We start from the raw sequence: 27538 nt of genomic DNA, 5'->3' as shown, positions 1-27538 counted from the left end.
GTTGAAATGTTTCAACATCTGGAACAACATGTCGAAGAAGATGTCGTGACATCGTATTTGAGCTGACAGTTTGGATTTTGTTATAACAGAAACAGAATATTCCTAAAACATTGAATCCTATGTGGAGCTATATCTAAGAAGATCAAGGAGAACATTTAGGAAACTAAATGTTGAAAGATTTTATAGGAGAATCTGTTGCAAAAGTGTAACAGTTTATTGTTGTTACTTGGAGCATATTTTATGGAGATATTTGTGGAGATATTTGTGGAGAATATCTTGGAGCTTATATTGTGGAGCAATTTTATCAACAGTTTGTTATGTCAGTTTGTTACTATTTAAAAGGCCAAGTCCAGTTGGGAATAGGTTATAAATAGAAGCTTTGTAACCTAAGTTTAGTACCAGCCGTAATTTTAATAATGTAATTTTTAAAGGCTGAGTCTATAGAGTGAACCTCCCGGATTGTGGGAAGGTCACCATGTTTTGAGAAGCTAGCCGGTTTTAGAAAGATGTAATCTTTAGGGTTAGCCACGTAAGTGAACCACCCGGATTGTGAGATGGTCACTGATTTGTGCCTCGAAGCCTGTATGCAAGAGGTTTATTTTACTCAGAAGCTGTGAAGCAATGAGTGCAGTTGTGTCCTTGGAAGAAGTTGTGAAGCAATTCCAAGTTTATTTGTTTGTGTGCCTAGAATGTTGGTGAAGAGCTGTTGATGCAGTGGCTGAGGTGTTAACTGCTAAACATCTTTGTGATGATTGGGAGTGAGAGTGGTTTCTCATATCTAGGGAGAACCTAGGTAGAAGAGTCATTGGGTAGTGATTAAGTGAGAAGTTGTAAACGGGGGAGTTTAACTTTGAATTGATACTGCTAATAGTGGATTTCACCCCTGGCTTGGTAGCCCCCGGAGTAGGTTGGTTGAACCGAACTGGGTGAACAATTCTGTTATGCTTTTATTGCTTTTCTACACTGTTATTTGTATTCCTACCTTGTCTGTTTCAGAATGTCAGATCAGATGTCAAGACATCCTTATATGACATCTGAGTCTGGTGTCACCAGAGTTTCAATTGGAATCTAGCTCTTGGAGCTATTTCTTTTAGTTTCTTTGTTTTAGTTTTGATTATGCTCTGATATGTAACAATGGGGAGCGATTTCTTTGCTTTATGTTGAGATTTTCTTAGAGACAATGTATGCTCTCGTGTGTTTATGTTTTGGTGTGATAAGCATTTGGAGAAGACTTGTGAGTCAATGCTTGTAATTATAATATGAAGTTTTATTATGGGATACAAATTGGAGTGTGTGTTAGCTATGATTCTGCTGCCATGATATCAGATGAGTTAGATATCGTGTAAACATCCCAAGTACATATCAGATGAGTTGGATGTCGTGTAAACATCCCAAGTACATATCAGATGAGTTGATGTCGTGTAAACATCCTAAGTGCAAATGTTTGCATTAAAATATTGTTTTGCATGTTTATTTAAGTTAAGTGTTACATGGCTTAGAATCTTTCTCAACCGAGTTCGAGACACGTTCGTCGCCTTAACTTGGTTGTCTATTATTTCTCGTTTGGATACCAAATCACACCCTTTCATCATATGAGTGGTATCTATTTTACCTCTAATTTTGTAGAGACTTATACATAAAAAATCAGAATATCGTGTAAACATCCCAAGTACATATCAGATGAGTTGGATGTCGTGTAAACATCCCAAGTACATATCAGATGAGTTGATGTCGTGTAAACATCCTAAGTGCATATGTGTGCATTAAAATATTGTTTTGCATGTTTATTTAAGTTAAGTGTTACATGGCTTAGAATCTTTCTCAACCGAGTTCGAGACACGTCTGTCGCCTTAACTTGGTTGTCTATTGTTTCTCGTTTGGATACCAAATCACACTCTTTCATCATATGAATGGTATCTATTTCACCTCTAATTCTGTAGAGACTTATACATAAAAAATCAGAATGTCGTGTAAACATCCCAAGTACATATCAGATGAGTTGGATGTCGTGTAAATATCCCAAGTACATAGCAGATGAGTTGATGTCGTGTAAACATCTTAAGTGCAAATGTGTGCATTATAATATTGTTTTGCATGTTTATTTAAGTTAAGTATTACTTGGCTTAGAACCTTTCTCAACCGAGTTCGAGACACGTTCGTTGCCTTAATTTGGTTGTATATTGTTTCTCGTTTGGATACCAAATCACACCCTTTCATCATATGAATGCTATCTATTTTACCTCTAATTTTGTAGAGACTTATACATAAATAATCAGAATGTCGTGTAAACAGCCCAAGTACATATCAGATGAGTTGGATGTCGTGTAAACATTCCAAGTTCATATCAGATGAGTTGATGTCGTGTAAACATCCTAAGTGCAAATGTGTGCATTAAAATATTATTTTGCATGTTTATTTAAGTTAAGTGTTACATGGCTTAGAATCTTTCTCAACCAAGTTCGAGACACGTTCGTCGCCTTAACTTAGTTGTCTATTGTTTCTCGTTTGGATACCAAATCACACCCTTTCACCATATGGATTTTATCTATTTTACCTCTAATTTTGTAGAGACTTATACATAAAAAATCAGAATATCGTGTAAACATCCCAAGTACATATCAAATGAGTTGGATGTCGTGTAAACATCCCAAGTACATATCAGATGTGTTGATTTCGTGTAAACATCCTAAGTGCAAATCTGTGCATTAAAATATTGTTTTGCATGGTTATTTAAGTTAAGTGTTACATGGCTTAGAATCTTCTCAATCGAGTTTGAGACAGGTTCGTCGCCTTAACTTGGTTCTCTATTATTTCTCGTTTGGATACCAAATAACTGTTAGAACAAGATTTGTTCTGATCAATTATCTTAGTTTTGATGATAACAATAATATGAATTTTGCTTAAGATAATATGGTACTCTAATCCAATGCAATTTCCTTTTCAGGAAATATATAAAGAGTATGCATAATTCAGCGCTCAGAAGCTTTGTCTCAAAGGGTTCAGCATGCAACATCAGAACATGGTCTGGCAAGACATCAGAAGATGGTCGAAGCAGAATCAGAACATGGATCTATGGAAGCATCAGAAGAACATGAGATCAGAAGCACTGAAGTTCTGATGGTATCACGCACAGAAGCACTTCAAGGTTAGAAGATCAGAAGATGCTATGCACCAAGCTGTTTGACTCTGATGATATTCAAACATTGTATTCACAAACATCAGATCAGAAGGAAGTACACGTGGCAAGCTACGCTGACTGACAAAAGGAACGTTAAAAGCTATTAAAGGCAACGTCAGTAGACACAGCGTGAACAAGGCTCGAGGTAGTTGACAAAAGCGTATAACATTAAATGTGATGCTGTACGGAACACGCAAAGCATTAAATGCACTCAACGGTCATCTTCTCAAACGCCTATAAATATGAAGTTCTGATGAGAAGCAAGGTTAACGATTTCTACACCTATTCTGTGAATATCAACTTGCTGAAACGCTGTTCAAATCAAAGCTCAGAATCTTCATCTTCATCAAAGCTCACTACATTGCTGTTGTAATATATTAGTGAGATTAAGCTTAAACGTTAAGAGAAATATCACAGTTTGTGATTATAGCTTTTAAGAAGCAATTGTAATACTCTTAGAATTGATTACATTAAGTTGTAAGGAACTAGAGTGATCGTGTGGATCAGAATACTCTAGGAAGTCTTAGAGGTTATCTAAGCAGGTTGTAACTAGAGTGATCGTGTGGATCAGTATACTCTAGAAAGTCTTAGAGGGTATCTAAGCAGTTGTTCCTGGAGTGATCAGTGTGTGATCAGAAGACTCTGGAAGACTTAGTTGCTGACTAAGTGGAAAACCATTGTAATCCGTGCGATTAGTGGATTAAATCCTCAGTTGAGGTAAATCATCTCTGCGGGGGTGGACTGGAGTAGTTTAGTTAACAACGAACCAGGATAAAAATAACTGCGCAATTTATTTTTATCTGTCAAGTTTTTAAAGCTACACTTATTCAAACCCCCCCCCCCTTTCTAATTGTTTTTCTATCCTTCAATTGGCATCAGAGCGCCGGTTCTAAGGTGCAAGCACTTAACCGTGTTTAGAAAAGATTCAGGAAGAGAAAAACGCTTCAGTAAAAGATGGCTGATGAAACTGCAAAGTCTACACCTGCATCTACATCTGGCTCTGCTGAGCAACACAACGGTAACAATGGTTATACTAGACCGCCGGTATTTGATGGTGAAAACTTTGAATACTGGAAAGATAAACTGGAAAGTTACTTTCTTGGTCTAGATGGTGATCTATGGGATCTTCTGATGGATGGTTACAAACATCCAGTAAATGCCAGTGGCGTAAAGCTGACAAGGCAAGAAATGAATGATGATCAGAAGAAGCTTTTCAGGAATCATCATAAATGCAGAACTGTTTTGCTGAATGCTATCTCTCATGCTGAGTATGAGAAGATATCTAACAGGGAAACGGCCTATGACATATATGAGTCCTTGAAAATGACTCATGAAGGAAATGCTCAAGTCAAGGAGACTAAAGCTCTCGCTTTAATCCAGAAGTATGAAGCCTTCAAGATGGAGGATGATGAAGACATTGAAAAGATGTTTTCAAGATTTCAAACTCTTACTGCTGGATTGAGAGTTCTTGACAAGGGATACACCAAGGCTGATCACGTAAAGAAGATCATCAGAAGCTTACCCAGAAGATGGGGTCCTATGGTGACTGCATTCAAAACTGCAAAGAATCTGAATGAAGTTTCTCTGGAAGAGCTTATCAGTGCCTTGAGAAGCCATGAAATAGAGCTGGACGCAAATGAGCCTCAAAAGAAAGGTAAGTCTATTGCATTAAAATCCAATATCAAGAAATGCACTAACGCTTTTCAGGCTAGAGAAGAAGATCCTGAAGAATCAGAATCTGAAGAAGAAGATGAACTGTCCTTGATCTCCAGAAGGCTAAATCAACTCTGGAAGACCAAGCAAAGGAAGTTCAGAGGCGTCAGAAGTTCAAAGAAATTTGAACGTGGAGAATCTTCTGATGACAGAAGATTTGACAAGAAGAAGGTCATGTGCTATGAATGCAATGAGCCTGGACACTTCAAGAATGAATGTCCAAAACTTCAGAAGGAAAATCCCAAGAAGAAGTTTCATAAGAAGAAAGGTCTTATGGCAACCTGGGATGAGTCAGAAGATGATTCAGACTCTGAAGATGAGCAGGCTAACTGTGCGCTGATGGCGACAGAAGATGACGGATCAGAATCTACATCAGAATCAGATTCTGAAGAGGTATTTTCTGAACTTACTAGAGATGAGTTAGTTTCCGGTCTAACAGAACTTCTGGAAGTCAAGTCTCAGATTAGTCTCAAATACAAAAAGCTGAAAAAGCTATTTGAATTTGAAACAAAGAAGCTTGAGTTGGAAAATTCTGAATTAAAAGAAAAACTTTTAAAATTATCCAATAATGTTGGATCTCCTTCTGATTCAGAAAAATCCACTCCTAGTCTAAACCATATTCTGAAAGAATATGATTTAAGTTTCAGGAAGTTCTTATCTAGAAGTATTGGCAGAAGTCGACTAGCTTCTATGATATATGCTGTGTCTGGAAACAAAAGAGTTGGCATTGGTTTTGAGGGTGAAACCCCATACAAACTTGAACCTGTTGATGAAATGAAATTCACATACAAGCCATTGTATGATCAGTTCAAGTATGGCCACTCCCATGATATTAGGCACACTTCACATGCTCAAAGTTTTCACATAACACACACCAAAAAGCATGTGACACAACCTAGGAAATATCATGAAACTCACATTAAAAATTATCATGCTGTTCCTCCTATTACTTACAATGTTAAACCCAAGTTCAATCAGAACTTGAGAAAATCTAACAAGAAAGGACCCAAGAAGATGTGGGTACCAAAGAAAAAGACTATTTCTTTTGCAGATTCTCTTGGCAACAAAGAAGATAAAAATCAACATGTCATGTCACCTGGACTCAAGATGTTCTCAACACTTGAAGGGAAGAAGGACTGTCTTCCAAGTTCTGGTACTTAAATCTGTTGAAGAAACTATGTTCGTAAGAGATCAGAAAAGAAAGTTTATTAGTCTTGAAACCGTCTGTTTTGTTTGTTTCTAAAGCAATGGTGTTTCGTTCTTGATTATTCTGATTGCTCTAAATGCTACAGAATATACAATATTGAAACATTGATTGTGGACGAATCAATAAATATCTGGTTTGATGATAAACTTGTTTCTGATGAAACAAAGCAGCCTAAGAATTTTTGCAGATACAATTTTGTCTTATCAGTAGCTGCAGAACAAAGAAGTGAATCTCCAGAAGCTGTGTATATCAGAAGTAATGGATCAGAAGAGCATTCAGATTTACATCAGCACACTTCAGAAGGAGTGTCTCCAGAAGAGAAACTTGATCAATTCAGAAGCAGTGATCGGAGTCAGAAGGCGTAAAGCCTATTGAATATTTCACAGCTGTCATCTATTATCTGATGATGAACACGTGTCTGTACGGTTAGTACAAAGCGTGCAGTTGAAAAGACGCCGACCTAGGTAACTGTATTAAATCATTTCATTTACTGCTTTCTCTCTCCTAATGTCATTTCTCATTAAATGCATAATGATTTTTTTTTTAAATCTTTTAAATAACCCGCTTCATCTTCATTCCCTCTTTCTCTTTCTTTCTCTCTCTTTTGTGCATTCACTTCGTTGCATTTCTTTTCAAACCCTAGTTCTTGATTTGATCTCAAAGCATTATCATCATGAACTCATCTTCTTGTTCATCAAATTCAAAAGAAAGGCTCACTTCTACACAGATCCTTTTAAGCAAATATGAGTATGCTCCATTGAAAACATGCTTAATACCCACGAAAGAACTGGAAGTTCTATGTGAATCTGCTGTGGACATCAACAACCTTAAAGCAAATGGCTTTCAGTGTGATGCAAGAATCTTTGAGCAAGGATGGTCTAAATATCTTGATAGATTGGTTGGTCCAATTTATCCTGAACTTGTGAAGGATTTATGGGTACATGCAACGGTTACCCCAACTGCCATCATTTCATTCGTGCTAGGGCATGAAGTGGTTATCACTGAGAAGCTCATCAGGAAGCTGTACAATCTTGATGATGAAGAAGGTTGGTCTGGTCTTCAACCCAATACAGTTGACTGGACTCCAGTTGAAAAACAAATCTCTACGGTTTTTGGAATTGATTCTCATAACACGGGCACCTTAAGACCTTTTTATAAAGTATGGGCTGAGATTATTCTGGGTTCTCTTCACCATAGAAAAAGGATGCTCTCCTCCTCCTACATCAGTCCGACTCACAAGTATACTCTTTTCTGCATTGGCAAAAAGATAAAGATCAACATCTCTCATATTCTGTTTGAGAATCTGAAAACTTCTATCTTTGAGTCAAGAGAAGATGAAAGGGCGAAGTACCCTCATATTCCAAGAACATCCATTCCATTCGGAAGGATGATTTCAGACATTCTGATTGAAAGCAAAGTGGTGGACTCCATCAGAAAACTCAATGCATTGCACTTTCTTGGAGTAATTCAAGGTCCCATCTTCAATGGTGTTGACTTGTTCAGACTGGAACTCATTAAGAATGTACCTTTTGTGTGCACAAGCTTTCCTGACATTCTGTCAAGAAGAATTGCTGTTGAAGGATTCATCTCCTTGTTTCATAAAGAACTTGATCAAGTTGTCAAGCTTTACTTGGAAGATTGTGTTAGGAAGCAATCAGACGTTGATCCTGCTTGGATCCGTGGCAGAGTACTCCCGTCCAAAGTTGATATTCTGAAAAAGGATAAGAAGGAACGACAGGCAAGGCTAAAAAGAAAGGCACAAGAAGATGAGGCTGAGAGAGCCAAGAAGTTGAGGGTCACCTATGATCCTGACAAGGTAGGCTCTTCTGAACACAGGAATAAAAGGATCAGAGACTCGTTTCACAAAACCAGATCTTCACATGCTTCTTCTGAACACTCCTCCAGGCAGGTTTTTACTCCACCTCCTTCTGTCCCTAAACCTTCTCCCCAATCGCCTCCTTCTGAACCAAAAGTAAACTTCACCTTACCAAATCCTTCTCCATCATCCTTCTCCTCTCCCACTCTAAACCCCACACCTTTAAGTATTCTTCCCCCAACTCCTTCTGATAAATCCTTCTCACCAATTCCCTTTACAAATACTCCATCCTCTTCTCAATCCATCCCTTCTGATATTCCACCCTCATCAATCATTCTCTCAGATATCCCTTCTGTCTCATCCACCGCACCTCCACCTTCTATATCCCATCCATTACCTACCAGAAAATACCAACCCTACTGTCTTCTCTACCCTGACTACAAATTCACCCTCAATCCGCCTGAACCTGAACCTTCTACCTACCTGGAACTTTTCAGATATGAAGTAATCAATGGCTTAGATCTTCTGAAGGAAGCCTTCCTAAATGGTCTGAATGATGTTTCTACAAGAAAAATCTGGAAAAGATTTCGCAAGGTGTTTCAAGAAGAAGCAGTAGGAGTACAGAAAAGACTTGTAGCTGCTGCCCCACGACCTCGTGGAATTATGAGGAATTATGAAGACTTCTGGTTTGCTAGTCTCAAAGGAAGACATCTGTTGGAAGAGAAGCCCTTCTTGGATGAGATGGAACAATTAAGACTGGCTGCTGAAATGGAAGCAAATCCATGCAGGGATATGGTTATCTGGATTCCTGATTATCCTGTTCTGCTCGGAGATTTCAAGACTCTCTTTGACTATCTGAGGGAAAACCCTTCTGAGAAAGACCCAAGCTTGGTCATTCCAGAAGTTGTTGACCCACCAGAAGTTGAAGGTCCTTCTGCTCCCAGGAATCTAGCTGCCATTCTTCAGGCACTTGAGAATGGAGACTCGGAAATTCCTGCTGCAGAATATGGAGATGCTTCTATGCAAGAAGCAGATGCTGAAGATCATGTTGCTGAATCAGATCCTGTTGAGGAAATCCCTGCAAATGATCTATCCATGGAAGCTACAGATCAAGTTGCTATTCCTGTGGTTGAAAGCGGTGAAGCTTCTTCTGATGAATCTTCTCGTCTTGCAAGGACTCTGGAAGAAATTCAGAAGAGACAGGATGAGCAAAGCTCACTCAATGCTGAGTATAGCGCTTTCATGGTGAGGCAAGAAGAACACAACAATGAGGTTCAAGAGATGTTGGCCAAGATCTTGTCAAGGCTAGGGCCATCTTAGATTGAGTCTGTGTTGTTTCTTTCTTTTCGTTGCATCTGTTTTGTTTTTGTGCATCTGATCTTACTTATCTTCATGTACTTCTGTATCTGCTGTTTGAACTTAAATGAAATCATCTTCTTCCTCCGTGTGTTTCGTTCTGTTTGTCTCTGAATCTTTTCTGTTTTTGATGATATGACAAAAAAGGGGGAGAAATATGTGATAAATGATTTGATTTAATCAGTTGCATTTACTAACAAAGAACTGCAAGTTCTATATGGTTTAAGTGTTTTGCAGGTATAAAGAAGTGAAGACAAGAAGCAAACACAAGAAGCAAAACCATAAGAAGTGTTATTCTGTAAAAAGAATAAGCTCATGGAAACTGAAGCAAGCTGAGTGCTGTCAAGCTTCAGAAATCAGAAGCAAGAAAGAAGAATGAATCAGAAGCACTGATAATAGAATTTGATCCATATTTGTCTATGTGCTCTGACAAAATTCTATTTGCTCTGATACATTATTTTAGCCTATATGGCTCTGATACATATCATGTGTTCTAATATACATTTTATGTTCTGACTCGTTCATGCTGACTTTTGTCGTTTAGTTTTTTGTTCTGTAACATTTCAGGATGTAGAGATGCTCTGATGATGCTCTGGTACATTCAACAATGTTATGATACAAATCTAGCATGAAGTGAGGTTGGTAGAAATTCAAGCTCTGAAGCTATCCGAGGGAAGCAGAAATCAGAAGCTGTGATTGATCTAAAGATCCAGAAAACTCAAGTTCTGAAGCTGTCCTAAGTGGAAGCAGAAATCAGAAGCTGTGAATGTTCTGAAGATCAAAGAAATTCAAGTTCTGAAGCTGTCCTAAATGGAAGCAGAAATCAGAAAGCTGTGAATGTTCTGAAGATCAAAGAAATTCAAGTTCTGAAGCTGTCCTAGATGGAAGCAGGAATCAGAAGCTATGAGTGTTCTAGGGATCTAAAGAAATTCTAGTTCTGAAGCTGTCCAATGGAAGCAGAAGTCAGAAGCTATGAATTCTCTAAAGACAGAAGCTTATGTGATCGTCTCTACCGAAATAATCAGGGAAGTCTTTTATTAAAGTTCTTCGAGTATTTATTTCAGGGGGAGATTATTTATCTCAGGGGGAGATTGTTAATCTCAGGGGGAGACATATTCATATGCTTATGCTATAGCTGTGTAATTTGTCTTTTGCCGTCTGCTCTTTCTGATCGCAAATTCATATCATTTATATATGTTTTTGTCATCATCAAAAAGGGGGAGATTGTTAGAACAAGATTTGTTCTGATCAATTATCTTAGTTTTGATGATAACAATAATATGAATTTTGCTTAAGATAATATGGTACTCTAATCCAATGCAATTTCCTTTTCAGGAAATATATAAAGAGTATGCATAATTCAGCGCTCAGAAGCTTTGTCTCAAAGGGTTCAGCATGCAACATCAGAACATGGTCTGGCAAGACATCAGAAGATGGTCGAAGCAGAATCAGAACATGGGTCTATGGAAGCATCAGAAGAACATGAGATCAGAAGCACTGAAGTTCTGATGGTATCACGCACAGAAGCACTTCAAGGTCAGAAGATCAGAAGATGCTATGCACCAAGCTGTTTGACTCTGATGATATTCAAACATTGTATTCACAAACATCAGATCAGAAGGAAGTACACGTGGCAAGCTACGCTGACTGACAAAAGGAACGTTAAAAGCTATTAAAGGCAACGTCAGTAGACACAGCGTGAACAAGGCTCGAGGTAGTTGACAAAAGCGTATAACATTAAATGCGATGCTGTACGGAACACGCAAAGCATTAAATGCACTCAACGGTCATCTTCTCAAACGCCTATAAATATGAAGTTCTGATGAGAAGCAAGGTTAACGATTTCTACACCTATTCTGTGAATATCAACTTGCTGAAACGCTGTTCAAATCAAAGCTCAGAATCTTCATCTTCATCAAAGCTCACTACATTGCTGTTGTAATATATTAGTGAGATTAAGCTTAAACGTTAAGAGAAATATCACAGTTTGTGATTATAGCTTTTAAGAAGCAATTGTAATACTCTTAGAATTGATTACATTAAGTTGTAAGGAACTAGAGTGATCGTGTGGATCAGAATACTCTAGGAAGTCTTAGAGGTTATCTAAGCAGGTTGTAACTAGAGTGATCGTGTGGATCAGTATACTCTAGAAAGTCTTAGAGGGTATCTAAGCAGTTGTTCCTGGAGTGATCAGTGTGTGATCAGAAGACTCTGGAAGACTTAGTTGCTGACTAAGTGGAAAACCATTGTAATCCGTGCGATTAGTGGATTAAATCCTCAGTTGAGGTAAATCATCTCTGCGGGGGTGGACTGGAGTAGTTTAGTTAACAACGAACCAGGATAAAAATAACTGCGCAATTTATTTTTATCTGTCAAGTTTTTAAAGCTACACTTATTCAAACCCCCCCCCCCCTTTCTATGTGTTTGTCTATCCTTCAATAACACCCTTTCAGCATATGAATGGTATCTATTTTACCTCTAATTTTGTAGAGACTTATACATAAAAAATCAGAAACACCATAACAAGCTTTGGAAGTTTTCTCGTAATGAAATTATTAGAATTTTACATGAGCTTTGTCACAAGACACTTCTCATGACCCTAAACCCTTAGAAAACTACTCAGACATGATCTAATTAAAAGCATGCATAGAGATATGAAACACATACACATATAGAAGATAAAAGCAAAATTTGAATAACAAAATGCTCCAAAGAGTCTTGTACAAAGCGACAACAACTTAGAGAATTCATAAAATAAAATAAGAAATTAAATGCTTAAAGTAGGAAAATACTCAAAATAGAAATCCTCATCGGAAGCAAATTTTGGTTGTAATAGCCTGTTATGGACTAACCGTAATTAATTTCCTATGTGTTTTACCACTTAAGTGATTTTTTCCAAGGACCTTAGTTACGAGTTTCATATCCTTAATGTGCTTGATCTTGGTGTCGGTGCTTTAAAGAAGCTTACTAAAAAAAGAACGAAAAATAAAGTGTTCAAGAGAGTGTTTTGTTTAATCCTAATTTTTTTTAGCATTTTAATTGAAATTTTTCTATAAAAGTTTTATGAGTATTTTTTAGGGTTAATAGTCATTTGCCCCCCTGCAATAATAGCGATATTCGGTTTACCCCCCTTTTAAAAAAAAATTTTGTCCTGGCCCCCTATAATATTAAAATTGTAAGTCTTTTGCCCCCTAAGAAGGAAAATTACCCCCCTGTAAAATATATTTTTTTGATTTTACTCCATGGTTTTTACATGTTTAGGGGGGTACCCAAATATTACAGGGGGGTAAAACAATTTTTTTTTTAAAAGGGGGGTAAACCGAATATCGCTACTATTGCAGGGGGGCAAATGACTATTAACCCTATTTTTTAATATAAGCTCTGTTTGGTAAAACTAGTTATAGTTGATAGGTGGTAGCTGGTAGTTGATAATTGGTAGCTGCTGGAAGCTTATAGCTGCTGACTGATAGTTTAACATGAGTGTTTGGTAAATTAACTGTTTCATTAGCTGATAGATACAAATGACATAAAAGATCATTTTAATTAATAAGGGTAATAATATTTTGTTAAAATAATACGAGTATAAATGAAAAAATTCATAATTTAAAAACTACAAGCTCAAAAACTACTTCAAATAACTTTTAAAAAAAACTAAAAGCTAGTAAAAAAGCTACAAACTAAAAACTAAAATAGCGTTACCAAACATAATTTTTTTTATTAATGTGAGCTAAAAAGCTAAAAGCTACTTTTTTTACCAAACAGATCCATAATTTTTTTTAAAAAAATTGCATTCTTCGGAATTCGTGTTAGAGGTAAGAATTTTTTAATATAAAATGATTCATTCGCAAATAGACAAAATTTGGAATTTTTTTTCAATAACCACTTTTTTTAAAAAAAATTTCAAAAATAACCAAGTTTTCTAATTATTTACGCAAATGACCACTTTTTTGCTATTTGAACACGCTGTCGCCAGGGGGGTGGCGACAACAACACCTTGTAGATGAAGGCGCCATTGAGCCTGGCGACTATGTTTAGAAAATAGGTGTTGTCACCACCCCTCGGCGACAACACCCCCTTTCCTCTTTTTTTTCAAATTTTATATTTAATTTTTTTACCTATTATTTTTTACTATTTTGTGCATTATATTTATTGACTTGAATTTGTTATGTAAAAAAATAATATAAATAAAAAAACAAGTAATTTATATTAAAATTAAAAAAAGTACAATTACATTAATTCATAAGAATAAAATTTTGGATGACCTAGCGCGGGTGACCCTGGTACGATCCGCACGCAGGAGGTCTAATAACTCGTGTAAACGGCTCACGAGTTAGTAGTGCTCCTCTATTCCTACGACTCCCCCCTCTATTTGGTTTCTCTTGTGTTTGGGTCGATGGCCCTTCAATGCACTCCAGGTCTACAAAATCTGCCAGCCGATCTTGACCTCTAGAATTCCCGCTATAGGAAAGGCGGGTGCCTGCGGCGCCTTAAAAGCTTTGTCTTGGTGGGTTGAAATTTCTCCCGGTGGGTGCGGATTCGAAGTTTGGTCTTTGGTAGTTGGTGGTCGAATCGGGTTGGTTAAAATACAATGGTTGTGGTGGTGTGTTGAAGTCCAATGGTTGGTTGGGGAACTGTGATGTTTGTTGGTCGAATGAGCTGTATGGCGGGTATTCTTCATATATGCTTATGTCAGGGGTAAGTGGTGGTGATTTGGAGGAGCCCGCCACATTGAGATCTTGGAAACGTCGGTGGTGGGGTTGAATTTTTGGTTGAGTTTGGAATTGTTGGACTTGTTGTTGTTGTTGGAAAATTGGTTGTTGTTGGTATATTGGTTGTTGTTGGTAATTTGGTTGTTATTGGAAATTTGGTTGTTGTTGTTGTTGGTAATATTGTTGTTGGTGATGTTGTTGGACATTTGGTGGTTGTTGTTGTTGGAAATTTGGTGGTTGTTGTTGTTGTAAGAAATTTTGTGGTTGTTGTTGTTGGAAATTTTGTGGTTGTTGTTGAAAAATTTGTGGTTGTTGTTGGAAATACGGTTGTTGTGCTCGCGGGTCTGCCAAATAGAAAGGGTCAGACACAAACATTTCAGGATTTGTAACCGTTTTGTACCAGTTGACATATTCAGCTGTTGGTTTCATTTCGGTCGGCGCCACAGGTAAATTTAGGACAGTGGTGGAATGACGGGCCCATATTTTACGGAACTCTTTAGCGAATGTCTTCAAATTTGCTATGTACCATTGTTGGCTGACCTTTTGCAGATGCTAAGGTTCCAAACACTCAGGGGGTCGGGGATATTTTGATGCATGTCGAATTGGAGTTTGACACGGTCACTTTGGTGCATCTCCACAGTGGTGAACTGTATGATAGGCGATTTTTCCGTCCAAACAGCCGCCTCTGCTGGCTTGGATTCATGGCCCAATTCCAAGTATGGTCTTCAAATAAACTTTAACGTAAAAAAAATTAATTACAAATTAGAGAAGATGATTTATTTTACAAATATAGTTAGATAATGGAAAGTTTTAGTGGTATTACATCTTAGGGTCGAAGTCGAACCAAGAGTTCGCGGTAAAAAATTATTTTGTTTACAGGCGTTTTGGTGTAATCCAACCCAGTTGCATGAAACCTAAACACATCCAAAAATAGAAAACAATATAGTTACAATTAATAATAGAATAAATACACTAAATGAAATAACGTCATTAATTTACCTTGACGCGTAAGGGAAGATGTATATGTGCGGGTTTTTAGGGGCTAATACTGGCATTCTCCACCATCCCCATGCTTGTAGCAAGACTGCACATCCATAAAATGTGCAACTATCATTTTTTTTTCATTTTTACACAAGGAGTTGTAGAGGTAAGCCAACACCGCAGAACCCCAACTATACATCTTGATTTCATCAATGTCCTCAAGCAAAGACAAGTACATAAAATTTACACTACTCCCCGTGCCTTCGGGAAATAGAAACTTACCAAATAATAACATAATATACATTCTAGTTTTAATTATTTTTTCTTCTTCAGTCGAAAACTAATCCAACGTAACTGCGTCATAACTTTCTTTAAGAGCCGATAGCTTAATACCTTGGCCCTCCCTCTTTCTCGGCCCTCACCCTCAATTAAATATACACCCAACATTCGCTCGCATATAGCATTGGGTTGTTGGACATTTCTATACACTGCTTTTCCATTTATTGAGAGACCCAATAACATGTACACGTCCTCTAGCGTAACGGTACATTCACCCGTTGGAAGGTGAAAAGTATGAGTCTCGGGCCTCCAACGCTCACACAATGTCAATATAAATTTATTATCAATTGTAGTATGTACTAAATTCATTACGTACTCGAATCTCGCACGTTCAATATAAGACATAATCCAAGGGTCGGGAGCATCTATCGGTTTTGCACGGGTCCGAAATCTAGTGAAATCCTATAAAAGAATTATTGACCCATAAATATTTGATTACCTTAATAAATAAATAATTGAATTGAGTAAGCATAAATAATTGAATTGACTCATAAATAATTGAATTGACCCATAAATAATTGAATTGAGTAAGAACTATTGACAATGTTTGCAATAGTTCCCCGGTGTTCTTGACCCATAGTTAGAAGAGACATGTTTGCAGGGGTTACCGACTATTTGCTCTGAAGAAAACTGTTTGGTGATGCTGAAAATGAATAAGAATCACCACCTATTTATAACCAAATTCACACAATAAATACATGTAAATAAATTTGACAAGACAAGTGCATGCAATGTTGAAATTTGTACTCCAAGCAAGTCGCCAGGCCCACTGGCGACTACTCTCAAATTTGCATTGATGTCGCCACCCCCCTGGCGACTACTCTCATTTTTTCAATGTTGTCGCCACCCACACTGGCGACTTGCTGCATGCATAGAAATTGAGTGCATGGGTCAATCTGAATGCATGCAAAAGGGGAAGGCTAGTGTGTAAGAGATTCCATAGGTGTTCAGCAAGCATGCATAAATCTTGTCCAAATTGATTCTTGCATGTATTATTTTCTCCACCTAATATCTTGCATGCATGATATTTATACACCACTTCTCATAAATATTAACACATATTTATAAACTACTTCATTTTAGTAACCAATTATTTCTTCATAAAAAAGTATGACATCCACCCCACGATACAAAGTTTGTGCTCACATGAATGGTGAAACCTACCACTGCGACACAAACGATTTTCTATTTAGAAACACTAATTCCACACGTTTTTCTCTAAATAGAAAAGCGGATTTCTCGTATCTAAAAAAGAAAATCGAGTCCAAATTTAGAGAACCAGTCTCTCAAATTTTTTACCAACAACCATATGTTCAACCTAACAACTCGGTAAGGTTTTATCAATCACAGATACAGTCTGACATAGATGTTTAAAACATGTTCTGTAACCATGAGTATTATGGTTATGATTATCTAGAGTTGTACATAATGTTGGAGCAAACTGTTCCATCGCAAAATATGAAGTCACAGGTTATTGATCCCGTTGTTGATGACGAACAACATGCCGAACATGTCATCGAAGAAGAAACTGAAGTAGAAGATGTGTTTGATGAGTTGGTGAACCGTGATTCCGAAGATGAAGAACAAGACCCATTACCCGATGCGCATGCGTACTCACCTCCAGCGCACTTCACAACACTTAATTTGGGGGAGGATCAGCCATCGTCTGATATGTTCTACAACCCATATATGAGGTCAGACGAGGAGTTAAAAAAGGGTGACACATTACGTTCAAAGGAAGATTGTATGCTAGCAATAAAAAACTGGCACCTAGCAAACTGTGTTGATTTTAATGTTGATCACTCAAATCCAAAAAGATGCACTATTTTGTGCAGAAACCCGGATTGTGGATACAGGCTTAAGGCATTATTTAAGAAGAAAGTTAATGCTTGGGTGATAGGTTCGATTTCTCAAGCCCACACTTGCGTTAACACAAATATGGCGCGAGATCATCTGAAACTAAGTCATCACATGATATGTTATACCATAATACCTCTCGTCGATTCTGAACCGTCACTGAAGGTGAAGACAATTATCTCCCATTGCGTTTCTGTGTTCAAATATAGACCGTCGTACAGAAAGGCTTGGTTTTGGTTAGCGAAGCAGAAGGCAATTGAAATAGTCTACGGCAACTAGGAGGAATCCTACCAACAACTTTCTCTCTACTTGGATGCACTTCAATTATATTCAACTTGGACAGTTACTATATTGGATACACTGTCGGCACAATCCCAAGATGGAACCCTTCTCGAAAGTAATGGAATCTTCCATAGACTTTTCTGGGCGTTTCGACCATGCATCATCGGATTTGGTTTTTCAAGCCGATTATTCAAATTGATGGAACCTGGTTGTATGGGAAATACAAAGGAACGTTACTGATGGCAGTCGCGCAAGATGGAAACAACAATATTTTTCCAATAGCCTTTGCTTTGGTAGAAGAAGAAACAGCTACTGCTTGGAGTTTCTTTTTGAAGAATCTTCGAGCTAAAGTTGCTCCACAACCTGATATTTGTTTGATTTTGGACATGCACGCTTCTATTGGCAGCGCATACAATAATCCGGCAAATGGTTGGCACGACCCCCCGTCTACGCGTGTCTACGACATTAGGCATATCACACAAAATTTTATGCGAAAGATCAAAGATAAATTTTTGACGAACCATTTGGTGAATGCGGGGTATGCCTTAAACCAACCTGGATTTCAATACTACCGCCGTGAAATAGAGTTGTCAAATCCAGATGCGGGGAGGTGGATTTACAGCATTGACAGAGCGAGATGGACTAGGTCATACGACGATTGGGCGAGGTGGGGCCACATGCCTACAAATCTTGTGGAATCAATGAACGACGTTTTCAAGGGCATACGAAACCTACCTGTAATGGCTTTGGTGAGTGCAACATATTTTCGGATGGCAATTTTGTTTGCCACAAGAGGTAAGCGGTGGAATTCAGTGTTACAGACACAACAGGTATACAACGATGTCTGCATGAACTATGTGCAACAGGAATCTGCCAAGGGAAACACTCATCGAGTTACAGAGTTTGACCGTCATGGCCACACCTTCAGTGTCAAAGAAATAATTGACCACAACCAGAGGCTGCCACGACAACAGTATAGGATCTCAATCCCAGATCGTTGGTGCGACTGTGGCCAATTTCAAGCGTATCACATTCCTTACTCCCATGCCATTGTATCATGTTCACATAGTCACTTTGATGCATTATCATTGGTATCACCCATTTACAAGGTATTAACGTTGCTCAACGTATACGACAATTACTTTTCGGTGGTAGCGATGGAGACATATTGGCCTGTGTATGACGGGGAAACTGTTAATGCGCCGGAATAAAAGCGGTAGACCAAACAACAAGCGTATTAGAACCGAAATGGATGCCACTGAAAAAATGCAAAGGAAGTGTAGTATATGTCGTGAGGTAGGACATACTAAGAACAAGTGTCCCAATCGTGGATCTAATTCCACAACATAGTTGTTAGGTTCAATGTTATTTGTAATTTATTTTACCAATGAAATGGACTTTTTTTCATTAGTCAGATGAGTTACAACACACATGACAAACAACATAAACAATAACTAGAAATAAAATTTCAACTAAAAGCAACAATTGAAAAACAACACAATGACTAAAACAACAACACAACAAACAATTAAAATCCAAGAAATTACAACGGTTAAAACAATGTCATATGTTCCATCCATTATTTGTTCAGTATCAAGGTAGGTTTTCACATCAACCCACCAACGTACCATATCTCCGGTCATAAATGACACCCTTGTTCTAAGCCTCTGGATCCTTTTAACTGTGACATCAGAGTCCTCTTCAGGTTGTTGAAGGTACGGATGTTCCAAAACGTAACCGACATAGGGGGTTTGACCGGAGAAAAAATATCATGCCCATAACATTTACGATATTCCGGTGCCGACACGGGACGGCTGGATGATGCTCGGTGCCATGAGTCCGGTCTTATGCGAGACATGAACAACAATGTGCAGGGGAAATTAGAAAATTTGTGGAGAAATTAATGAATTTTGATGGAGGAATGGGCTGCTATTTATAGGCAAAAAAAATGCTCAACTTAGTATTGTCGCCATCCAGAGAGCGATTTGGGCCCACGCATGAAGGTAAAAAAAATTAAATAAAAAAATTTGAAAAAAAAGGAAAGGGGTGTTGTTGCCGGGGGTGGCAACAACACCCATTTTTTAAACATAGTCGCTAGGCCCAATGGCGCATTCATCTACAAGGTGTTGTCGTCACCCCCATTGCGACAACGTGTTCAAATAGTAAAAAAATGGTCATTCGCATAAATAATTTAAAATTTTGGTTATTTTTGATATTTTTTAAAAAAAAGTGGTTATTGAAAAAAAAATTCTGTATAGTGATGAAAATATAATTCATTTAATGAAATTCAATACATGAATAGTTTTTATTGGCCGACCTCAACAAGTTAATAATATCCTACAAATCAACTAGTTTATAAAAGTATATAATGGCTTATAGCACCTATGGATTCCAAGTATATCTTTTGTTTTATATTTCATTAGTCAAATTAAGAGAGTAAAAATATCACAGAAAAAATCAAATGAAGATTTAAACAACTTGCATATGCGACGTGATTAATATTTTGTAGTCATGTGGGTAAACACGTCAACCAGACACTACTTTATTGTGAATTATTTCTACTACCAATTATTTATTCATAACATAACAATGTTATTTGAATATTATATATCGAATATTCATTCAATATAGATAAATTCTGTATCAAAATAGCATTTCACATTCATTTAGCATTTGTTTTGTTTATATCTTTTTATTTCAAGAATATCTTCAATCTATCACGTCACTCACTATCCATGCATGCGGGACTGTCCATCAAACCTTTTTTTTTTAATTTTACGATATTTTTGCTGATTATTAGATTATCATTTATGATAAAAAAAATTAGAGTGGATTAGTCATTAGTTTTTACGAATTTCATCCTAAAATTTGTAAAACATTTCTCAATTATATTGAGATGTTAGATTTCATAACATCACACGTTAATATATATATATATATATATATATATATATATATATATATATATATATATATATATATATATATATATATATATATATATATATATATATATATATATATATATATATATATATATATATATATATATATGAGAAAGGTTATATTGACTCCAAATGTAAGTTATAATAATTTACTCCACATCTTGACCATTAATTATTTTCAATCTAATGGTTAAAAGTAAGAAGTCATTAAATGTCGAAAGAGAAAACTATTCCTTATTATTTTTAACCATTAGATTGAAAATAATTAATGGTCAAGATGTGGAGTAAGTTATTACACTACAAGAAATACTGCATTTTGCCAGGGGTTAAACCCCTCACTAAAGGCAAAACCCCCTCACAAATGCACAATTTGCGAGGGGACAGCTCCCCTAGCAAAACAGGGGGTCGCAAATCCATTACCGAGGGGCTTTCCACCTCGTTAATTTGCCAGGTGCTTTCCCCCTCGCTAAATGACAATTCAAAATTCTGCTCTGCACCCTACAGAAATAGGCACCAGCTAGCCGTCTGCAATGGGGCAGACTGCGTCAGAAAGTTTGCTTGGGGTTAAGCCCCTCGCAAATTGTAATATATTTTTTTTTTGCTTGGGGTTAAGCCCCTCGCAAACTGTTTTATGTAAAAAAAAAATATAATTTTCAAAACCGTAAATAACAATTAAAATATATATATATATATATAATATAATTTAAATTAAAAAATATATATAATAATTCAAATTAAAATAAAATTATTATAATACATATAATAATTAATATTTAAGCAAATATATTAAAAATTAAATTCCATACAAAATTACAATAATATTTAAAAATAAGTTTAAAATAGTTAACACAAATTGTTCCATACAAATTAAAATAAACATAAATATGAAAATTTAATTATTCCCCCCATCTTGTTCCTCCTCTTCTTCATCAGCTCCTCCATATCCACTAGTTCCTCCAAATCCACCACCACCCATATTCTGTGAAGCAAAAAATTGATCAAACCTTTGTGACCGCTCATTTGCAATTCGCATTGCTTCTTGATACTCTTGTGCCTGCCTCCTCAATTCTTCCTGAAATTCTCTCCTCATTTCTTCCCGTAATTCTCTTTCTCTTCTTTGCATTTCCTCCTGCATCTCTAATTGTTTTCTCTTCATCTCTTCAATTTCCAAATTTCTTGCTGCTACTTGTTGTGCTGCCTCAGTATTTGCCAAGTTTCTCACAGTTTCAAGCATTTCAGCGGTTAATATAGGTGGAGTGGATGATCCTTCTCCATCAGCATATCTCATTTTGAAATCTCTACTACGCCGCTTGATATTTTTGGAATACCCTCCAGCACAATACACTCTCCCATTTTTCTTCTTTCCACCTGAAACCTTATACCAAGTTTGAAAACCAATACTAGGGTCAACAGGATACCCCGGTGGTGGTTCAGGTATTTCAGGATGCTCTGACAACTTTAAGGCAAGTTCTTTATCAAAATTCTCCTATAAAAAAATTAAATGTTATCATGATTCAAATAAACTATGTACATATAAAAATTATAAATAAAATATCTTTGATATAAAAATAACTTACTTGTGTGATTTTTGCGCGCTCGTCAATAAACTCTCCATTTCTCTTGAGATGAGTCTCCATGTGAAGCTCATTAAGAAGTGGAGTTCTGCCTAATTCTTCACGCTAAATAAGTAAAAAAAATTAATCATACATAATGCAACATTTAAATAATAGATTTAATAAAAAATTAATAAATTTATATACCATTCTTCGCGCAACTTCAGCCACACTAATACTTCCTGCTGCGTAGTTGCAGCCACCAACTTCAGATGCTCTATTTTTCTTTGCCTGCTCCGATATTTCCTTAAACTTATCAGAATTCCAATGATCAATAAGCTTTGGGAATATATCTTCTCCTATCCAACGTGGACGTGTCCCTTTTGCTTCCCATTTCAGTCTAACATTCCTCATAGTATCAGAAAATCGAGCAGCGCATTTTGAGTGAAAGTTTTCTTTAATCGCGGCCTCATCTCTAACATCCCAAATACAATACTCCTACATTGTTGTATGAATTTAAAAATATTAAATAAAGTAGAATCATGAATATCACAAAAATTAAAAAGGAAATGTCAAAATGAATAAGTAAATTATACCTTAAATGCCTGAAACCATTTTTCCTTATCATCTTCATGTACAGCTCCATAAGACGGCCAGAATTGTGTGTACTTCTCTTTAATAATATTTGTTATGATCGATACTGCCTGATGTGAGGGAACAATTCTAAACAACAAAAATCTTGAGTTAGTATTGATTAAATAAAACTCATATTTAAAATATAATATAAAAACACAAAGACTTACGATCCTGCATCGGGATAAATGACTAGTCTGCCCTCATGATACTTAATTGTTTGAGTCGTATTTTTTTTCAAAATACGCTTCCTCTTCGTTTGCTCCTCAGCACTAGTATCTCCATGACCGCTGGTATCTCCAGGAGCACTGGTATCTCCAGGAGCACTGGTATCATCTTCTGAAGGGATGGGTAATGGCATGCTAGATCCACCTGTCTCCATATGCATGGGTAATGGCATGCTACCAGATCCACCTGTCCCCATATGCATGGGTAATGGCATGCTAGATCCACCTGTCTCCGTAGGAAAATATGTGGGGTAAGAGTATCCAGGAGGACAAAAAAAACTTGATCCAGGGGGCATGGATAGTAATCCAGTGAAAGATCCAGACATGGGCGGTGTAGGATGCATAGGCGGTGTAGGATGCATAGGCGGTGTAGGGTGCATAGGCGGTGTAGGATGCATAGGCGGTGTAGTATAGCGTGGGGTAGAGCGTGGCATAGGAACAAACATATCTGAGTTAGGAACCTCCTCTACAATGAATCTAGTGCGACGAGGCTTTTGTTGACCCTTACCTTTATCATCTTTTTTGGGTGGCATTTTTTCCTGTTACACAAGATAATATTTGAAAGATAATTGCACAAGATAATATTATCAAGTTAATATTACATAAGATGATATTTGAAAGTTAATATTACACAAGATAATATTTGAAAGTTAATATTACACAAGATAATATTTGAAAGATAATTGCACAAGATAATATTATCAAGTTAATATTACATAAGATGATATTTGAAAGTTAATATTACACAAGATAATATTTGAAAGTTAATATTACACAAGATACTATTACACAAGATAATATGTGAAATACTCAAGATAATATTACATATTCAATTTATTCATCATCATAATCTTCGTTGTCTTCATCGCATCTGATATTATTGTCTTCAGACTCTCCCAGCTCTTCATGCTCTTCTTCCATAGGATTTGTTGACAACAAGATACTTGCGTCAACTTGTTGACCATCAACTGCAGTATCACACAAACTTACAATCTCCTCGGTTTCAATTACCTCATTAACAGGTGAAATCTCATCATGTTGGTATGCAACATCTTCCATTAACTCATCAGTCTCAATGTGACCCATTGGGTTGGATTTGATTACAACACACCATTCTCGTTTCCGTGGGGTAATTGAAGGATAAGGTACATAATAAACTTGCCTAACATTATGTGCCATAATGAAAGGGTCATACTCTTTGTACTTTCTATCTCTTCGAATCTCAACAATGTTATACTTTTTATCAATTTTTGTTCCTCTAGAAGATGGATCATACCAATCACAATAAAATAAGACAACTTTATTTTCCGAGTCCATATAATTATAAACCAACTCGTAAATATGTGTGATAACCCCATAGAAGTCGTCCTCACCACCCTCTGTAACTCCTTTTACGACTACACCACTGTTTACGGTTTTCTTCCCTACACTCCATTCATCAGTGTGAAATTTGTAACCGTTTACAAAATATGTGTGCCATTCATTTACACGTTGACTAGGGCCTTCAGACAAATTTCGCAAATGTATTAAGTCAGGACTTAGTGTAACAATACATGATAATTGTTGCTTAAACCATGTTGGAAAATAGGCATGTGTGTAACCAGTCGATGGTTGTTCGCCTGTGCTTTGATAATAGTAGGTACCAAATGCCCTATTTCGAAAAGAAAAAAAGGTTAGAGAAGGTAAATCTTAACCAATTAAACATATACACTTAATTTAAAATATACTTACTCAAGATATGGTTTAACTTCGACGCAGTTAATCAGCACATGAACATGAGCAGATTGCATTTCTTTTTGTGAAAGCCAATGCTCACTCTTCTTCCCTGCGGGACGGCCTGGACGACTGAAAACTGATAAGGTAAATTGACTTCTTTCACTGAAGTGAACTTCGTTCCTTATGATTCTTGGAGACAACATCATGTGATTGAAATAATGAGAGCAAAAATGTGATGTTTCGCGATGTATATAATGTGCACAAATTGATCCCTCAACTCGTGCCTTATTTTTAACTGATCGCTTTGAATCACCCATGAATCGTTCAAATGGATACATCCATCTATATTGAACAGGTCCACCTAGAAAAGCTTCATAAGCAAGATGCACAGGGAGATGCTCCATAGAATCAAAGAAACCTGGCGGGAATATTTGCTCCAACTTGCAAAGAATGACAGGAATATTTCGGTCCAATTTAATGATGTCGTCTACTCTTAAAGTTGAAGCACAAATGTCTTTAAAAAATTGACTGATCTCAGTAAGTGGATTAAGCACATTCTTGGGCAGTGAACTGAATGCAATTGGAAGTAATCGTTCCATGAAAATATGACAATCGTGACTTTTCATTCCATGCAATTTACCAGTGTTGGCGTCAGCACATCTTGCCAGGTTAGAAGAATAACCATCAGGCATCCTCAATTCATTTAACCACCGACATACAGCTTTTGCTTCTTGGGGAGTAAGAGTGTAACAAGCCTTGGGTTTTAATAATTTTCCGTTTGGTCGAGGTTTCAACTCCAATTCTTTTCGATTACAATAAAGTTCCATGTCTTTCCTAGCCTTCTCATTGTCTTTTGTCTTCTCATTATCCATCACCGTGTTAAGCACATTATCAAAAAAGTTCTTCTCAATATGCATAACATCAAGATTATGACGCAACAAATTATCCTTCCAATATGGAAGGTCCCAAAAGATACTTCTTTTTGTCCAATTATGGTCAACCCCATATCCTTTAATTCTACGTGTTTCACCATAGTCTGTGAATTTTGGTAGGTCACAAACATTATTCCATACTTGAGTCGATGACAATCGAGGGGGAGGTAGATCTTTTACTTTTATTCCTTTTCTAAAAGCATCTTTATTCCTTCTAAATTCATGGTTGGTAGGTAAGAACCTACGATGACAGTCAAACCACGAACTTTTCCCACCAAAGTCCAAAGTAAACGCTTTTGTGTGATTCATGCAATGCGGACATCCCATTTTACCATGTGTACCCCATCCAGACAACATGCCATATGCAGGAAAGTCATTAATTGTCCACATCAAAGCCGCTCGCATATTAAAATTTTGTTTACGAGACACATCATAAGTCCACGCTCCCACCCACAGCCTCTTGAGATCATCAATTAAAGGTTGCAAATAAACATCGATTCCTGCCTTTGGACTCGACGGTCCCGGAATGATGCATGTCAAAAACATGTAAGGTTTCGTCATGCACATCTCAGGAGGGAGATTGTACGGGGTAACAATTACTGGCCAACAAGAATATGCATTTCCTGAAAAATTATAAGGAGTGAAACCATCTGAGCATAATCCAAGTCGGACATTCCTAGGTTCAAGTGCAAATTCAGGATGAACTCTATCAAAGTGTTTCCATGCCTCGCCATCAGATGGATGTCGCATCATGCCTGAACTAATTCTGTTTGTATGGTGCCATGCCATTTGGCTTGCACTGTGCATTGATGCAAACATTCTTTGCAACCTAGGTATTATTGGTAGATAGAACATAGATTTCACTGCAATGCGATTTTGTCTTTGGTCAACTCCTTTACTGCTAACTAAATACCTCGGACTCTCGCAAAACTTACATTCCTCCAATTCCCCATCATTTGTACCAAATTCGTTGTCATAAAACAACATGCAACCTCTAATGCAACAATCAATCTTTTTTACTTCTAATCCCAACTTCGACACCACCCTCTTTGCATCATAATAACTTATAGGCATGTTTTCTTTCATAGGAGTCGCGTCCAACATCATTTTCGCAAAGAATTCTAAACACTGATCAGGAACATTCCAATTTGACTTCGCAGCCAAAAGTCTCACACACATTGATAGCTTAGAGTCAGAAGACCCCTCAAACAATGGTATATTTATTTCTTTCAACAACTGATAAAACCTTTGAGCTTTCTCATTCGGGAGCTCTTCTCCATCCATGTCTTGTGGTTCATCATACGCCACATTCACCCTTAATGCGTCAGTGAACATCTCCTCGACAAAATTAAATTGCTCCTGGCATTGCATTTGTGATGAACTACTCCCTGGATCAGCTCTATTTATATCTGGTTCTATATGTGTTTGACTACTAGAAGCCTCTCTATTCATCTCCTGCATTGTTTCCCCATTAGATGTCCAAACCCAGTAATTTGGCCTAAAACCCACTACCTCCAAGTGACGTTTCACTTCACTAGGGTCACTGATAATATTTCTGCAACCACACTTTAAACACGGACACCTTACCCCTCCTTCCCTGCGACAACATTCTTGAGCAAACGCAAACGAGAGAAACGCGGCAACTCCTTCCATAAAAAGTGGTTTAAGCCCACGTCGTCCAGGAAACATTCTATCGTACATCCAACTACGATAAAATTGGTAATGTTCCATACTGCACATGTGAATCATGTTTAATTATATTAAATATTTGTCTTTTTCTAAACGTATATAAACTATATATATACTTGTTTTTAATCCTAAACATACATACTTGCTTTTAAAATATTTTTATACCGTTTTAATAAATATATTGTTTTTATATACTACTTTTTATTACATACAATAAACTATCAAATATATATATATATATATATATATATATATATATATATATATATATATATATATATATATATTAAATATAATATAAACTATCAAATATAATTTTAATTTTAAAAGTACAAAATTGAACAAAATTGATTTTTTTAACTATCAAATATAATATATTATTTTTATATACTAATTTTTATATAC

At 36.7% G+C, this 27538-nt stretch overlaps 3 protein-coding genes across 3 annotated transcripts; 1 reads left to right on the top strand and 2 right to left on the bottom strand.

The window, feature by feature from the left end:
• Nucleotides 1–17593: 17593 nt before the first annotated feature.
• LOC131598330 (uncharacterized) lies at nt 17594–18649 on the top strand. The gene has a single exon (XM_058870947.1). The coding sequence runs from the start codon at nt 17594–17596 to the stop codon at nt 18647–18649; it is 1056 nt and encodes a 351-aa protein (XP_058726930.1).
• A 2626-nt stretch (nt 18650–21275) lies between these two features.
• Nucleotides 21276–23329, bottom strand: LOC131598325 (uncharacterized). Its single transcript, XM_058870941.1, has 6 exons — nt 22740–23329; nt 22533–22659; nt 22144–22434; nt 21961–22062; nt 21570–21869; nt 21276–21362 (listed from the first exon to the last, which is right to left on the bottom strand). Exons 1-6 carry the CDS (start codon nt 23327–23329, stop codon nt 21276–21278), a joined length of 1497 nt encoding a protein of 498 aa, XP_058726924.1.
• A 301-nt stretch (nt 23330–23630) lies between these two features.
• Nucleotides 23631–27133, bottom strand: LOC131598320 (uncharacterized). The gene is made up of 3 exons (XM_058870936.1): nt 26465–27133; nt 24528–26383; nt 23631–24447 (listed from the first exon to the last, which is right to left on the bottom strand). Exons 1-3 carry the CDS (start codon nt 27131–27133, stop codon nt 23631–23633), a joined length of 3342 nt encoding a protein of 1113 aa, XP_058726919.1.
• Nucleotides 27134–27538: the final 405 nt, after the last annotated feature.

Source organism: Vicia villosa, linkage group LG1, assembly GCF_029867415.1.
Source record: "Vicia villosa cultivar HV-30 ecotype Madison, WI linkage group LG1, Vvil1.0, whole genome shotgun sequence".
NCBI classification, from domain to species: domain Eukaryota; kingdom Viridiplantae; phylum Streptophyta; class Magnoliopsida; order Fabales; family Fabaceae; genus Vicia; species Vicia villosa.
The sequence above is the reverse complement of the archived record's forward strand: the minus strand, read 5'-3'. Positions and strand labels throughout refer to the sequence as shown.

Excerpts from the sequence above, each read along its gene's own strand:
- LOC131598320 (XM_058870936.1), bottom strand. The coding sequence starts at position 27,133 with ATGTTTCCTGGACGACGTGGGCTTAAACCACTTTTTATGGAAGGAGTT. Across the intron at positions 26,384-26,464 it reads TGTCGAAGTTGGGATTAGAA|GAATGTAAGTTTTGCGAGAG; the intron begins GTAAAAAAGATT and ends GGGGAATTGGAG. Across the intron at positions 24,448-24,527 it reads GAAGTTAAACCATATCTTGA|GGCATTTGGTACCTACTATT; the intron begins GTAAGTATATTT and ends TTTTCGAAATAG.
- LOC131598325 (XM_058870941.1), bottom strand. The coding sequence starts at position 23,329 with ATGCCACCCAAAAAAGATGATAAAGGTAAGGGTCAACAAAAGCCTCGT. Across the intron at positions 22,063-22,143 it reads CTGAAGTTGCGCGAAGAATG|CGTGAAGAATTAGGCAGAAC; the intron begins GTATATAAATTT and ends TTACTTATTTAG. Across the intron at positions 21,870-21,960 it reads AGCGCGCAAAAATCACACAA|GAGAATTTTGATAAAGAACT; the intron begins GTAAGTTATTTT and ends ATTTTTTTATAG.
- LOC131598330 (XM_058870947.1), top strand. The coding sequence starts at position 17,594 with ATGCATCATCGGATTTGGTTTTTCAAGCCGATTATTCAAATTGATGGA.